Genomic DNA, 14893 nt, shown 5'->3' with positions numbered 1-14893 from the left:
AATCAAAAAGATAAATAATAGGAAAATACAATACTCCATACAATCAGAAGGCTGTAATTTCAGGGTGATAGCTCACCCTTTCACTATTACAAAAAAAAACTTTTTTTTTTTTTGAAAAAAAAAGCAGAAAAACAACAAAACTCAAAAATAAATGAAACAATTGTCCAACATCAACACCTGCTTGTGGATGGCTCTCAATTTGGTCACAGAGGCAGAATCCATGGCCAGATTGAAAGGCGCCTGGGAAAACTTATGAAATGCTCTGACAGCAGCCTGTAATTCCATCAACTGGGCTGATCTAAACTCATGACTCTCCAAAAAAATAAAACAAAAACCACCAACCTAAAAACAAAACAGCGACATCAATGGAAAGATTAATCTAATAAACTTGAGGAGCAGAAACTGCTTGCAGAACCTCCTCCAGCATCTACAGTGCCTCTGGGGTCAGTGTCAGAGGTGACTTTAAATCAGAGTCCCCCTTTAATAGACCAAACAAGGGAGACAGTTTAGTCATGGTCAGTCCCATATGAGGACACAACCATGTAAAACTCCATTAATATTTGGACATCATTCATGCAGTGTCTGCACTGAATGCAAAAAAAAGAATTGCACCTCCAGATGCGGGACTGTTCGTCCCAAAAATTATTTTGACCCTCAAATAATTTCAAGGAGGTTGTTTCTGCAGTCACTTGCAGCTCCATATCATTGGCAAATGCCAGCCAATTTTGCATGCCTTATGGCAAAATCTCCATTGATATCTCTGTGTGGGCTCAGCATTAATGATAGCTGGCACCAGAAAGGCAAATTTGGGTCTGTTCTTTGTTTTGCAAAGGAATTGCAAAGCACAATCCTTCAGATCCACAATGAGGACTAGCCAATCAGCAGGAAGCATGGCAGGTGAAGGCATGCTAGCCTGCAACATCCCCATGCTTTCCATCATAGCATGAACTTTTTGGAGGTCTTGCAATAACTTCCATTTCCCAGACTTGTTCTTGACACAGAAAACAGGAATGTCCCAGGGACTGGTTGAAACTCCAGATCACTCTGATCCAACTGTTCTTGCATCAAGTCATGGAGGGTGACTAGTCTATCATGGGAAAGGACAACAGAATCTGCTGAACAAAGAGTCAGTCTCAAGTTCTTCTTTGCATAGAATCTGTCAGCATCGGCTCCAAGGGTCACTCTGGGGCCCATCAGCAAACCTGACAATCGTGATGTCCATGCCAGTGTCAAAAACCCGCAGAAGCTAATCTCTGACAGCACCTCACCAAGGATGGACAGGAGATGGATGGTGTAGACCCATTCAGGATGATCCCTGGCTGTCAGAACAGCAGTCCAGTGACCCAGGGAGGTCCAGGGAACCCGAAGCCACCATCTCCCCGCAGCTGGTTCTCAGCTCTGCGAACATAAAACTCAAAAGGCACAAGGTGAGCAAATCCAGGTCCTGCAGGGATAGGAACAGGAGGGGTGAGTGTGGAACCCATGGCAGAAATGCACCCCAGGAATTCCGAATCAACGTCCCCTGGGTGAGCAATAGTGCCTTGAGCATGAACACGGTATTCATCCACGCCACAAGAAGAGCACTCATGCCTTCACCCACCGGACCAAAGCATTCGGAAACACATGGAATGCCTGATACGCTCAGCTGCACAGTCATCTGACAAGAGGACAAGGTCCACAGGCCAGCTGAAGAAGCTCCAGCAGCCTGGGACCCCTGGCCCATCAAGGCCACTGACTTCGCCCCTGCGGCAGCACCACCCGAGCCAGTGGTAACTAGCGCAGGACATTGGTCTGCCGCGGCCGCAGGAGGCGGCGGGGGAGGGCCGGCTCCAGCCGCAGGCTCGGGTGATGCCCGGGAACCCGAGGCGGGGGGGGCTGGAGGCAGTTCAGCACAGCCCGCCTCCAGCGCCGGGAAGGACCGAGGTGCCGGTAGAGGCACAGCCTGCGAAGCCGCAGCACCGTCCTGCTCTGCTGCAAGGGGACAATCCAGGCTCGCAGGATGGGAATCCGGCAGCATGGGGCTGGCAGAACACGGCCTGGCATCGGCACCACTCGCAGAACCCGCCCCCACCCCCCACGAATCCGGCGCGGGGCGGGCAGCGCTCAGAACTGCCCCTAACAGCGTTTCTTCGGGGCGAAAGGTCCAAGAAGCGGTGCCAGCCGCTCCTCTGCTGGAAAAGCGTGCGCGGCCACCGGCGTGGAGCCCGGGCCCTGCCCGTCCCCCACCGCGGGGCAGGGCATGGCCCAGCCGCAGCAGGGACACGGGACCGGCCCTGAGGCATCCCCCAGGGTGGGTGCCGCCCCCCGTTCAAGCACCCCCCCATCGGTCTGTGCCAGGAGGGCACACGGAGGAGGCGAGTCCGCCCCGGGCTTCCACCGCCGGGGCATGGGCCGAGGCGGCGTTACACCCCCTGGGTCCGCAGCGCTCCCAACGGCCTGCTGGCAGGGATCCAACCCCGCCCCGGGCCTACACCGCCGGGGCGCCGGTCGAGGCGGGGTCACACCCACCGGTCCCGCGGCGGCCCCGTTCAACCCATCGCACCTTTGCCAGATCCCGAGCAGCCGGAGCAGCCGGGGCTCATAACCGACCAGCAGAGCCTCAATCAGGGAATCGCCTAAAGGGTCCCAAGCTGACTGTGAAAAAATCGCTTCAACCACAGGGAAAAACCCCTCAATTCTCCCATACTCACACAATCGCTGAAAGTCAGCATATGAAACATCAATCCCTCTCTGATCAGACACCGCATGCCATATTTCCAGAACCAGGCCTTCGCTGAGAGAAAGCCCAAAACCATCCATAGCCACAGGCTAGACAGTACCCTGTAACACACGTGCAAGACACGTCGGGGTTCCCCAGATGTTACCGCTGAAGATGAATAGATCACACGGACACAGGTTGAGGTGTGGTGAAAGAAAGAGCAGAATTTATTTTTCCTCCCAGGATTTATAGGCTTCTGACCAAGGCCAGGGATTGGATGGTCAGGATAACACTTTCTCACTGCACTGGCCATAAGAGATGCCCATCACAAGACGTGTAACAGAAAGAATGTACACATATCTACGTTTACAGTTACTCTCCTGGGAAAGTCCTTAGAAAACTATGTCAGCAAGCTCAGAAGCTGAGTTTTCAGGGTGACAGTCTATCTCAAGGCCATTTTCATCTTGGGACATCACTTATCTTCCAGACTACATCCTGTACCTCAATTTTAACATGTAACATCTGTAAAGCGCTGCATCTGCCTTGTAACACTGATTCTTTTGATTGCTTCGAATAATAACTTCAATAACAGTTACTATTTAGTTAGGACAAATCAATTCCATTTACTGCAATCCCGCATTTCTCTTTTTGACCACATTGATTCATGCTTTTAAAAAAAACCAACTTGAATCTTAGTATTTTTTCTATATTCTCAATAATCTCATTTTTTGCATTCACTTTATTTCCATTTCTAATTTCTTTAACATTTCTTGTGCTGCATCAAGTTTTTTCCACTCTCTCTCAAATTTGGTTAACATTTTTTTGAGCTATTATAGTTACTTTCTGTTCAGTATTCCTTGAATTACTGAATGGATTATAGAATCATACAAGGTAGAAACAATAATCTTAAGGTAAAACACAATATCAAAAATTTTAACTTTTTCCATTATGTACTTTATAAAGGTTATCTCACCAATCAGTCTTCAGAAGAGAATTCCATTTTTGAACGGGTACATGTGTTACTCTTTTAATTTCTTCAGCAATTTTCATGATGGCTTCTCCATGATCATTTATTTCCACACAACATTCAGATTCATTAAACTTTCTACAAACTCCCCCTACTTCAGTTAACAGATAGTCCAGGCCCATTCTGTTTTGATCTACTCATGCTCGCATTTGTGAATGTTGCTTGGCCAGCAACTTTAGGGCAGTAGAGGTATGGTTTAAAATGACTTTAACTACTGCTTGGAGCCTTATGAAGTGATTCAAAAGATAACATATTCCTCCTGGACCTCAGTATAACGAAGAAGGAGGGTTGTATAACTCCTAAGGTACGGGATCTTTTCCACTTCTGAGGTAATTCCCTATACACTCTTGGCTCACAAATCCAATATATTATGTCAGGGGCTTTCCATTTGTTACTTGTTGTATCTGGTCATTCTCAATAGAATTTTAGGTCACTTATGGATTGCTAAGGGTTAGCTCCAAGACTTTTATACTAGCACAACTAGCCGATGGAGCCCCGGCCCAGCGGGGCTGTGGGGCGAGATGGCTCCGCGGCTCCCTGGACAGCAGCCAACCCTCTGCCCCTTCCAGAGCTCGGCGCCAGCGGCTGCTGGCCGGGCCTCAGGGCTGGCCGGGCATGGGAGGCTGGGGCTGGCTGCAGGTAGCGCCCGGCCGAGGGGCAGAGCCCGCGCCAACCATTCCCTCCTGCCGCTCTCTCCAGCTGGCACAGGACAGGAACCGAGCGGCGGAGGACCTGCGTCGGGCCCTGCCGTACCTGCAGAGCCCACAGGAGCCCCTGCGAGCGGCGGCCATCAGGTTCATCGGTGAGCCACGAGCCCGGGCTCCCTCCCCGCCCCGCCACAGCTCGGCCCCGGCCCCGACTGCTGCCCCGGCAGCGGCACCCGGGCCCCACGCCCTGGAGCCCTGCCTCCCCTCGGGGCTGCTGCTGCCGGCCTCTGGCAGCCGTGCCCTTGGGCTGAGTCAGGATGCGGCACGGGCCCGGGCTGAGCCCTGCCGGGGCGGGAGGGCGTGTGGCCACAGGGCTGGCAGCGCCGCTGGCAGGGAGCTGTGCCGCTGGGGCCCTGACAGGCTCTGTGTTCCCAGGGATGGCCGGGCGGTTCCTGAGGCGGCAGAAAGAAGACCTGCAGCTAATTTACAAATGTGAGTGAGGGCAGCGGGCTGTCAGCGGGGCTGCTGGGTGGAGCTGCAAGTCCTGGACTGTCTGCGAAGGTCTCTGCTCAATGTGCGGATGAGGGGCGGCGTGGGTGGATCACTCCGAGGTTTCACGTGGGGCATTCGTGGCCAGCAGCTTCGGGCTGATCCCCTTGGTCCCTGCTCCCTGCTGGCCATGGCAAGAGCCGGCTGGGATGGCCCTGGCCGGGGGCTCTCCGTGGGCCTCCGCAGGTCTGGGAATCTGACCGTGGCTCTGTTCATCTCTCTTCCAGCCCTTAAGAACGTGGTTTGTGACACCAGCCCTGCCATTGGAAACCTGGCAATTCAAACATTTTACATCACCCAGGCAGTAGAGACGGCTCGATATTCCATCTTGGAGAACCTGCAAGTTCAGCTGCACAGGGCATGGAGGACACGGCCTCGTCTGTTGGGCCTCTGCTGGAGCTCTGCTGGCAACTGACCCGGCAGGCTCTGTCTGCTGGGGCCACCTGAACCAGCAGAGATTTTTTTTTGTTTCTTAAATATTGTTCTTTTCTTCTTTTCATTTTCTTTTAGGATATAAATATAGTATATATTATAATAGGCAGTCACTTCCCAAGACCTTTATCTTGCTGCCCACGGTGTACAGGGCATAGAGGAAGCGGGGAAAATGTGATTCCACTTGGGGAATCACAGCTCAGCAAGCTGCCCAGGCATGCAGTGGTGCAGGGAAAATGGCCAGAAACCCTTGGCCTTTGGTGGTTCTGCTGAAGGCACAAACGCTGTCTCAGCCAGGAAGCGCCGCCATCTGTGTCCTCGTGCCCGTGTGGTGCTGGCTGGGTTGCTGAGGGCTCCCACGTGCCTCTTGATCCTGCTCCTCTGGAGCTCCTGTGGGGCTGTGGCGCTGCTGCCGGGCTGCACTGGGGGAGACTCTGAGGGAACAGGGCACTGGGAGGCTGTAAATGGATGAGGGTCTGTGGAGGCCCAGGCGGGACAAAAGCGTGGGAAGGCGTGAGGGGCATGTGTGGAGGCTGGAGGCTCCAAAGGGGACAGGAGGCCCCTGAAAGGCCGGACCGGTGGGAAGACCTGAGGAATTGGGTGTCAGAGGGCATAAGCAGCCCCCGGGCAGCCACCTTTTTCCTGACAGCCGGCCGACCTGGCACTTCCCCAGAACGTCTCCCAGGCCTGCAGCAGAAGCCCTCGAGGCTGGGACAACACCCCTCCAGGAGGGTGCGGACAGCCCAAGGTGTGCCCAGGCTGGGCTGGCTGGGGACATGCAGGGCAGGGGGGTGCTGCCAGGCCACGGCCACTGGGTGCCTGCGATAAGGGGCAGTGGGCAGAGGCAGGGCTGGCCGCCAGCCCGGGCCCTCGCGGCTGCCCAGGACACGGTGCTGTGACTGAGGCTCCCCTGACACAGAGCTCGGGGTCCGCAGAGCTGCTGCCACCAAGGGGAGGGTGGTGATGTCTCCTCCAGCAGGGCTGCCCAGTCGCTGCTGCTGAAGCGACTCAGGAGCCCACAGAAACAGCAGCAGAGTGTGCACAGGAACAGCAGCAGAGTGTGCACAGGAACAGCAGCAGCCCCAACGTCGGCACCTGCACAGTGAGGTGTCCGCAGCAGCCGGGTGCCAAACCGGGGGAGGCTGTGGGCACAGTTGCCTTTGGTTTGGCAGAAGGCTTCAGCAGAATTGGCCACAATGGCTTTCTCTTCACTTGCCAGCCTCACAGCAACGCTTGACAGCTTCAGCTGCAGCCTGTGCCCCTGACTGACTTGGATGGCCGTGCTTGAGGGCGGGCTCGCCTTCCACACTCAGGTGTCCCAAGGCAGCGGCATCAGCGCCATCGTGAGAGAGAGAGTAAGAGACTCTGATGGGACATGAGCCCTGTGCTGCAGCTGCCCTCCCTCTCTTCTGTCCAGGCACCTTAAAGACACATGAAACAAAATCCTGGACTTGCTTGGAACAAAGGAGTAAGCAGCATGCACTGAAAAAAAGCAGGGACTTACATGGCTTAGTTTTCCACTCCACTTGGAGAATCACAGAATCTCAGAACATTTTGTGTTGCAAAGTATCATAAACATCATCCACTTCCAACCACCCTGCCATGGGCACAGGTGGTGTGCAGACACAACTGTCACTAGAATTGGAAGAACACTTCTCCATGTTGACCTTTTCCTCTCCTGGATTTCAAGCAAAGATGAAAAAATCATCTGGTGAATCACAAATGAATATTGTAGCTCACAGAACTGGCAGCAGGAGTCTCCTGTGGCCCACGGTGTGTCCATTCAGCCATTGTTAGATCGTCCAGTTGGAGCTCAGCCCAGTGCAGCCCAGGCACAGGCACCAGGCTGGTCCATTTCAGCATCCCAAAGTCTTTGTGGCTCCCTGTGCACCCATTGCTTCCTGAATCCATTCTTGAATTCCAAGTTACTGCTGTGCAGGACATGAGAACACAGGAATAGCTTGTTTGGCTCATTCTTGTGTTTGCTGCTCCTGCCTACAGGAATCATCAGGACTATATGCTGATGTCATGGTATAGCCCAACAGCAAAGACTTCTTCTGTAGTGTCTAAAACTCAAACCTTGTGTGACTGTTCAGACACTCTAAAATCCAGGGTGAAGATGACAGCTTTGGTATGGAAGAATCCTAGAAATTTTGACATGTGATTTTTCTAGTCAAGGATTTGAATGCCAATGTGGAAACTACAAAAATCTTCAAACTGGTTTTCATTGGCAACCCCTTTGAAATGGCATCAGCACACCTACAGGGGACAGGGTATGACAGCGGGGACAGTACTTGGCAATTCATGGCTTCAAGTGTGGGAGATAAATATTTTGCCCGGGTTCAACCTGAAGTTCAAGTTTTCCCAGGATTTTGATTGATTGGTCATTGCAGGTCAATTTAATAAATGCAAAAGGATGGAAAAGCACAATTTCTGGAGATTGTGCACTAGGGAGAAAATAGGAAGAAAACCTTGAAAACAGTCGGCAGGCTTTGGAAAAATTCTAAAAAGATGTGGGCTTTGGCTGCCCTCTGGCACAGAAGCCCCCCAGGGGTACAGGTCTCTGGGGCAGGAGACGAGTGCCAGCACTGCCAGGGCTCGGGTGGGGTGGCAGGTCTGCCTTGGCGGGGACTCTGCCACACCTGCTGATTTCAGTGCTGGCCGGGGCCCCAGGGCTCAGAGCAGCATTCGTGCCCTGGCCCACACGTTCCTTGTCTGTGTCACACCTGCAGGTTTAGAATGGCCACCAGCTGGGACGTGTCCCAAGGAGGCCGTGCCAGCTTCTGTGCAAGGCCCCGTGCCCTTCCTGCTGCGGCTGCATCGGCAGCCCTGGGGGCTCCTTCTGCTGCCCTGAGCCTGCAGAGCAGGGCAGCGTTGGCTGATGGTTTGAGGCATTCCTAAAGATCCTGTTGGGCTGTCTTAGACCCTTTGGGCAAGAGATTCCTCCCAACCTGGGCCATTTTTGGGGGGATGGGGGCAGGGGGAACCAGGGCAGCTGGCAGGGTGCGTGAGGGCCCTTTGTGACATATGGTCACCATGGGATGGAAAGGGACAGGGTGTCAGAGGGCCCTTTGTGACATGTGGTGGCATAGGAGCTGGCGGTGACAGGACCACACCACAGTGCTCGGTGCACGCGACGGGACAGGACGCGTCAGAGCGGTGCTGTGAGGAGCCCCCACACAGCACACTCGTTTGTGTCGGACCCGGAGCTTTTCCGAAGCGTTATTCCAACAGGTGACCTCGAGGCCAGACCACAGGGCTTGCTGACCTGTGGCCTTGCCGAGGCTTCTTTCTTAAGGTTCTGTCAAGGGCAGACCGTGGGACTTGGTGACCCGGGGCTTTTCCGAGGTGTCGCCCATCCCTGCAGTCACTGCCCTTGAGACCAGACCTCAAATCTTGACGAGGAGCCTCCTGTCCTTGTGGCAGGAGCCCTCAAGACACAAGTGCAGGACTTTCTGTCCTGCCGTCTTGCCAGGACTTGAGTCTTGCAGGTGCCTTCCAGGCACGACTGCAGCACTTGCTGACCTGTGGCCTTGCCGAGGCTTCTCAAGGTTCTCTCAAGGCAGACCGTGGGATTTGGTGACCCGGAGCTTTTCCGAGGTGTCGCCCATCCCTGCAGTCACTGCCCTTGAGACCAGACCTCAAACCTTGACGAGGAGCCTCCTGTCCTTGTGGCAGGAGCCCTCAAGACACAAGTGCAGGACTCGCTGTCCTGCCGTCTTGCCCGGACTTGAGTCTTGCAGGTGCCTTCCAGGCACGACTGCAGGACTTGCTGACTCGGAGCTTTTCCGAGCCATCTCTCCTGCAAGTAGCTATAAATCCAGTCCCTGCCATGGAGCAGCGACCCCCAAGAGTGCCCAAGTTGGCCTGGGTTGAGGAGGAGGAAGGAGAAGGCCCTGGAGCTGTCCTGGCACAGGAGACTGAAGAGGTGCAGGAGTTCCAGGCACCACAGGAGGGTGAGTTGCAGAGCTCGGCCTTAGGGCTAGCGCCTGTTGCCAGCTTGGCCCCATCCCATTGCATGCCATGCCATCCCCTGGTGCTGTTCCTATGGAAAGGATGGGAGAGTGTTGAAGATGACATGGAGCAGCAACCCCCAAGAGTGCCCAAGCTGGCCTGGGTGCAGGAGGAGGAGGAGGAAGAGGAAGAAGGCCCTGGAGCTGCCCCAGCACCAGAGACTGAAGAGGTGCAGCAGTTCCGGCCGCTGGAGGAGGGTGAGTGGCAGAGCTGGGCCACAGGGCTGGTGCCTGTGGCCATCTTGGCCCCATCCCATCCCATTGCATCCCATCTCATCCCATCCTACCCTGTCCTGTGGAGACACACCCATGGACAGCATAAAAGAGGGGCTGGGGCTGCCCCCCCAGCAGTGGCCGTGCTCCATCCCCTGGGGCATCCGCGGGGCTGTCCCTGCCTGGGGATCGCAGGGCTGGGCTGCGTTCTCCGGCCTCTCCCGCAGCCCCTCAGCTCTGGCTGCTCTTTGCCAGATGCAGCCATGGCCCAGACACAAGAGCAGGACCTTGGCGGTGGCCTCTTCCGCAGAACAGCGCAGGTACCTGCAGCCATCCCCAACTGGGCTGGGCCTGCTGGCACTGCTCAGCCCAGCAGCACGCCTGGAGCACTCCATGGAACATCCCCGATGTTTCTGTCTCCTGCCCTTCTCCTACAGCTGGTTTGCAGCTTCATCAAGAGAATTCGGGAAGAAGGGACCAGCGCCATGGCCACTGGGCTCAGACCTTATTCATACATCTTCAACACCAAGGCCACTGCTGCCCTGCTGGATATGCTTGTAGAGGAGGGTTTTTACAGTCAAAAGCAAGTAAGCAGCCTGTGGCCAGGGTTTGATCCTCCAGGGATCGCTTGGCCTCCCAAGCCACGCTTGCTGATCACTCGAAGCCTTTGAGGCCATTGCAGCGTGCTGAGAAGGGAAGCACTTCTCTGGGGAAGCTGGGGACATTCCTGACTCCCTGTGGCAGCTTTCCAAGTCTCCCCTTGTGCTTTCTCCAGGTGCCTGCCATGGTGAGGTACATCCACCAGTGGCTCATGGCCAATCAGTTCTCTGAGCACAGGCTGAACAGGACCCTGCTGGATCTGAGCGAGGCACAGCCCGCTGACGTGGTCATTGCTCTCCTGCGTGTGGCCCCAACGTGTGACAGGTACGGGGCCCACGTGCCCAGAGGGCTCAGGGCTCCTCAGCCCATCAGCCTGCACAGCCTGGCCCAGGTGTCTGACCAACAGAGACTTCCAGGGTCCTGTCTACCTGGGACCTTTCCCAGCCCTGCTACATCGGTCCCCGAGCCTGCTGCCATGCCATGGCCCTCAGGGCCCTGTCCCCACAGGGCTGGGCTGCCTGGCTGCTGCTGCTGGCGAGGGGCAGCAGGCAGAGGCAGAGCTGGCAGCAAGCTCAGCTCCCCCCCACTGCTGCCCAGGCCACGGGGATGTGTCTGAGACCCCCGTGAGACAGAGCTGTCGCCCCGCAGAGCTGCTATGACCATGTGGAAGACCATCTTGTGCTCGCCCAGGACAGCGGAGCGGGCATACCGGATAGTCCTCGATGTGCTGGGGAACTGGCCAGAGCACAGCACGCGCACCTCTGATGGAGACAACACGGGTGTCTTTGCCCTGGCTGTGAGTTTCTGCAACTGGCCTTTGCTCAGCCCCTGGCAAGCCACCTCTTCAGCAGCTCAGTTTCCTCCTTCCCCAACTGCATCTCCCTGCCTCAGGCACTGGGCTGAAACCTGGCCTAGGGGCAGCTTCAGGGGCACCAGGCGTGGAGCTCCCCAGGGGTTTCCCCTGACCGCTCCCTGCCACACTCAGGCCCTGCCACCCGCACACCTCGGCACTGAGCTCTGTCTCAGGGTTCTCTGTCCTCTGCAGGCAACTGTGCTGATGTGGAAGATCCTTCAGATGCCCTGCGTCCCACATGTAGTGACGGTGCATTTCCCCCGCCTCTTTGTGCATCTGCTCTTCCAAGTGTTCTTCAGCACTTTGGAGATGCCAGAGGATCTCAATGCCTTCTGGAAGGGATGCCAGGAGCAACACGGCCTTGCCATCAGCCCCAACAGGTGCTCTATCCCACTCCTCCTGTCCCTGCCATGTCTCCACGGCACGAGCCAGTGCTCCCAGCGTGACCTGGGCTTTGCTGTGCACACAGCTTTGCAGTGCAGGCCCTGAAGTCCCTGCTGTGCCAAATGCATCGTGAGGAAGTGGTGGTGGAAATGGAACACAAGCGTGGCTGGGACAAGCTGCTCTCTGCTGACACCCACCACTATGCCGTGGGTCTGCTGGCCAGGTGAGACCCCCTTCTCCCCACTGCCTCTGGCATTTGTGCCCCGTGCTGAGGTTGCCCAACACAGTCCCCACTGTCGTGGGCCAGAGGGCCTCGTCACCGAGGGACGGCTAAGGAGACTGGAAAAGGCTGGGAAAGGAGGGTGCCCACAAGGAGTCACCTCCCCAAGGGCCCAGGTCCCCTATCCTTGCAGGATGGTGCTCAAAGATCTGAACTCTGTCAGTCAGTCCTGGGAGACGTTTGTCCTCCCAGCTCACAGTCTGGGCTACTTTTTCACCCTGGCAGGGAGATGTCGTCTGCCTCTATCCCCTTGTGTTCCCGCATCGTTCCCTACCTGCTCCAGCTGCTCAGCACACAGGAGGCACGCTGGGATCTGCCTGCCCTGGCATTCCTTGTGGAGGTGAGCCTGATGGCCAAAAGTGCCTCCCTGCAGAGCTGCCTGCCACCTCTCTGCCCTCTCATAGCTGCAGCTGCCTGGGACGGTGCCCATGCCTTGTGCTGCTGCCCGGGCCCTGTTTCCTGTCTTGTTTCTGGGCTCCTGCCGGCTGCCTCCCCTGTCACTGCCCTGTGCCTTTCAGATCCTGGACTACCTGGACTTGAGCGAACGCAGCGCTAACAGAGTCCTGGAAATCTTCTCAAGGCACCTGCGGAGCGAGAGCAGGGACAAGCGTCACCTGGCGCTCAGGGCCCTTTTCAAGTTGATTGACGATCCCTCGATGGTGAGAAGTGGGCAGTGGCTGAAGCTGCGCCGGGAAACGCAGTCCCTTGGGCTTGGCTGGGCTTCGGGCCCCGAGGCAGCTGCTGCCAGCTCTCCTGCCTCCTGCTTCTTCCTGAGTGCTTTGGGACAGGCCTTTGGCCTCTTGGCCCTGTGGCAGCAGGGTGGCGTTTCACAGACTTGTCTTCCACACAGGCTGAAAAAATGCGGAGCCTGACTGAAAGTCTTGTAGATTTCCTGTGGGATGCAGATGGAGAGATAGTCAGGATGACAGTCATGGTGCTCAGCTTTATCGTCTTGGACAAGGACATGCTGATACCCAGCCCCATTGCCCTGCAGCTGGCTGAGGCGCTCCTGCCACTCTTTGACCACGTAAGGCTCTGTGCCCCCAGCCGAGGCCACTGGCTGCTGCCCAGACACTTGGCGCCCGGGGGATTCTCAGGCCTGCGCCCTGCTGAGCCCCATGCAGACAGGGCTGAGGTCTTTTTTCCTTCCTTCCTTTCATATAGGATAATAGCCAGGTGCAGCTGGTGTCCATATTATTCTTCCGATCATTGATGACTCTTCTAACAGAAAAGGAAAAAAAGGCCCTGAAGTCACACGTGCACCACAGCCTGCTGCCTCTCTTCTTCCACTGCCATGACGAGAACCAGCAGGTGGCAGAGGTGAGGATTCCTGGGCTGCTGCTGTCACCCGGGGAGGGGGCTCGGCCGCCTCCTGCCCTGGCACCTTGCCGGCTGCAGCCTCCTCCTGGCCTTGGCACACGAATGCGGGCGGGTCCTGTGTCCTGACTTGTGGGGCCATCTGCGGGTCTCTGCTGCTCTCCAGGCTTCTTGGGCAACGCTGCTTTGTGCGGCCGAGTTCCTGAAGAGGAGAGATCTTGAAAGACCTGTGAAAAAGAAGAAGCTGTGGATGATCACCGAGTGCCTGGTAAGGACGGCTTGGAAGGCCCAGCCTCAGCCTGGAGAAGCCCCCTGTCCCCAGCGCTCGGTGTGTGGGGCTGGCAGCTGCGCCCCTGCCCAGTGCTGCACCAGGGGGCCGCACGGCTTCTTCTTCAGGCTCCTGTGGTCCCGAGCCTGGTTCCGATGGAGCCCCGATCCACTGGGGCTGCAGGGCAGGGCGGCACCGCGGCTCCCTGGGCAGCAGCCGGCCCTCTGCCCCTTGCAGAGCTCGGCGCCAGCGGCTGCTGGCCGGGCCTCAGGGTTGGCCGGGCAGGCAGCGCCTGGCCGAGGGGCAGAGCCCGCGCCAACCCCTCCCTCCTGCCGCTCTCTCCAGCTGGCACAGGACAGGAACCGAGCGGCGGAGGACCTGCGTCGGGCCCTGCCGTACCTGCAGAGCCCACAGGAGCCCCTGCGAGCGGCGGCCATCAGGTTCATCGGTGAGCCACGAGCCCGGGCTCCCTCCTCGCCCCGCCACAGCTCGGCCCCGGCCCCGACTGCTGCCCCGGCAGCGGCACCCGGGCCCCACGCCCTGGAGCCCCGCCTGCCCTCGGGGCTGCTGCTGCCGGCCTCTGGCAGCCGTGCCCTTGGGCTGAGTCAGGATGCGGCACGGGCCCGGGCTGAGCCCTGCCGGGGCGGGAGGGCGTGTGGCCACAGGGCTGGCAGCGCCGCTGGCAGGGAGCTGTGCCGCTGGGGCCCTGACAGGCTCTGTGTTCCCAGGGATGGCCGGGCGGCGCCTGAGGCGGCAGAAAGAAGACCTGCAGCTAATTTACAAATGTGAGTGAGGGCAGCGGGCTGTCAGCGGGGCTGCTGGGTGGAGCTGCAAGTCCTGGACTGTCTGCGAAGGTCTCTGCTCAATGTGCGGATGAGGGGCGGCGTGGGTGGATCACTCCGAGGTTTCACGTGGGGCATTCGTGGCCAGCAGCTTCGGGCTGATCCCCTTGGTCCCTGCTCCCTGCTGGCCATGGCAAGAGCCGGCTGGGACGGCCCTGGCCGGGGGCTCTCCGTGGGCCTCCGCAGGTCTGGGAATCTGACCGTGGCTCTGTTCATCTCTCTTCCAGCCCTTAAGAACGTGGTTTGTGACACCAGCCCTGCCATTGGAAACCTGGCAATTCAAACATTTTACATCACCCAGGCAGTAGAGACGGCTCGATATTCCATCTTGGAGAACCTGCAAGTTCAGCTGCACAGGGCATGGAGGACACGGCCTCGTCTGTTGGGCCTCAGCTGGCTGCGCTGCTGGAGCTCTGCTGGCAACTGACCCGGCAGGCTCTGTCTGCTGGGGCCACCTGAACCAGCAGGGATTTTTTTTTGTTTCTTAAATATTGTTCTTTTCTTCTTTTCATTTTCTTTTAGGATATAAATATAGTATATATTATAATAGGCAGTCACTTCCCAAACCTTTATCTTGCTGCCCATGGTGTACAGGGCATAGAGGAAGCGGGGAAAATGTGATTCCACTTGGGGAATCACAGCTCAGCAAGCTGCCCAGGCATGCAGCAGAAGCCCTCGAGGCTGGGACAACACCCCTCCAGGAGGGTGCGGACAGCCCAAGGTGTGCCCAGGCTGGGCTGGCTGGGGACATGCAGGGCAGGGGGGTGCTG

The 14893-nt window shown here is 57.1% G+C and overlaps 1 protein-coding gene and 1 long non-coding RNA gene across 3 annotated transcripts; both read left to right on the top strand.

The window, feature by feature from the left end:
• The first annotated feature begins 4806 nt into the window (after window positions 1-4806).
• LOC147645483 (uncharacterized) lies at window positions 4807-5462 on the top strand. Its single transcript, XR_015282339.1, has 2 exons — window positions 4807-4864; window positions 5149-5462. It is a non-coding gene; the product is annotated as an uncharacterized LOC147645483 (long non-coding RNA).
• Window positions 5463-8426: 2964 nt separating this feature from the next.
• LOC147645482 (maestro heat-like repeat-containing protein family member 7) lies at window positions 8427-14676 on the top strand. Of its 2 annotated transcripts, XM_086874565.1 has the most exons (16): window positions 8427-9309; window positions 9409-9564; window positions 9835-9899; window positions 10017-10166; window positions 10355-10503; window positions 10828-10975; window positions 11225-11412; window positions 11502-11639; window positions 11922-12036; window positions 12215-12355; window positions 12547-12723; window positions 12861-13016; window positions 13180-13281; window positions 13627-13729; window positions 14010-14066; window positions 14351-14676. In XM_086874565.1, the coding sequence occupies exons 1-16, from the start codon at window positions 9186-9188 to the stop codon at window positions 14548-14550; spliced, it is 2169 nt and encodes a 722-aa protein (XP_086730691.1). In that variant the 5' UTR covers window positions 8427-9185; the 3' UTR covers window positions 14551-14676. The 2 variants fall into 2 exon arrangements, with proteins under 2 accessions (XP_086730691.1, XP_086730690.1); XM_086874564.1 differs by having other exon boundaries at window positions 8429-9309; window positions 10828-11412.
• Window positions 14677-14893: the final 217 nt, after the last annotated feature.

Source organism: Cyanistes caeruleus, unplaced genomic scaffold, assembly GCF_971803275.1.
Source record: "Cyanistes caeruleus unplaced genomic scaffold, bCyaCae1.hap1.1 HAP1_SCAFFOLD_266, whole genome shotgun sequence".
Classification (NCBI taxonomy): domain Eukaryota; kingdom Metazoa; phylum Chordata; class Aves; order Passeriformes; family Paridae; genus Cyanistes; species Cyanistes caeruleus.
This window is presented reverse-complemented; position numbering and strand designations above follow the sequence as displayed.

Bases quoted from the DNA above. Each gene is read 5' to 3' on its own strand.
- LOC147645482 (XM_086874564.1), top strand. From the start codon at position 9,186: ATGGAGCAGCGACCCCCAAGAGTGCCCAAGTTGGCCTGGGTTGAGGAG. The intron at 12,724-12,860 runs GTAAGGCTCTGT...CCTTTCATATAG, and splicing joins TCCTGCCACTCTTTGACCAC to GATAATAGCCAGGTGCAGCT. The intron at 13,282-13,626 runs GTAAGGACGGCT...CGCTCTCTCCAG, and splicing joins GGATGATCACCGAGTGCCTG to CTGGCACAGGACAGGAACCG.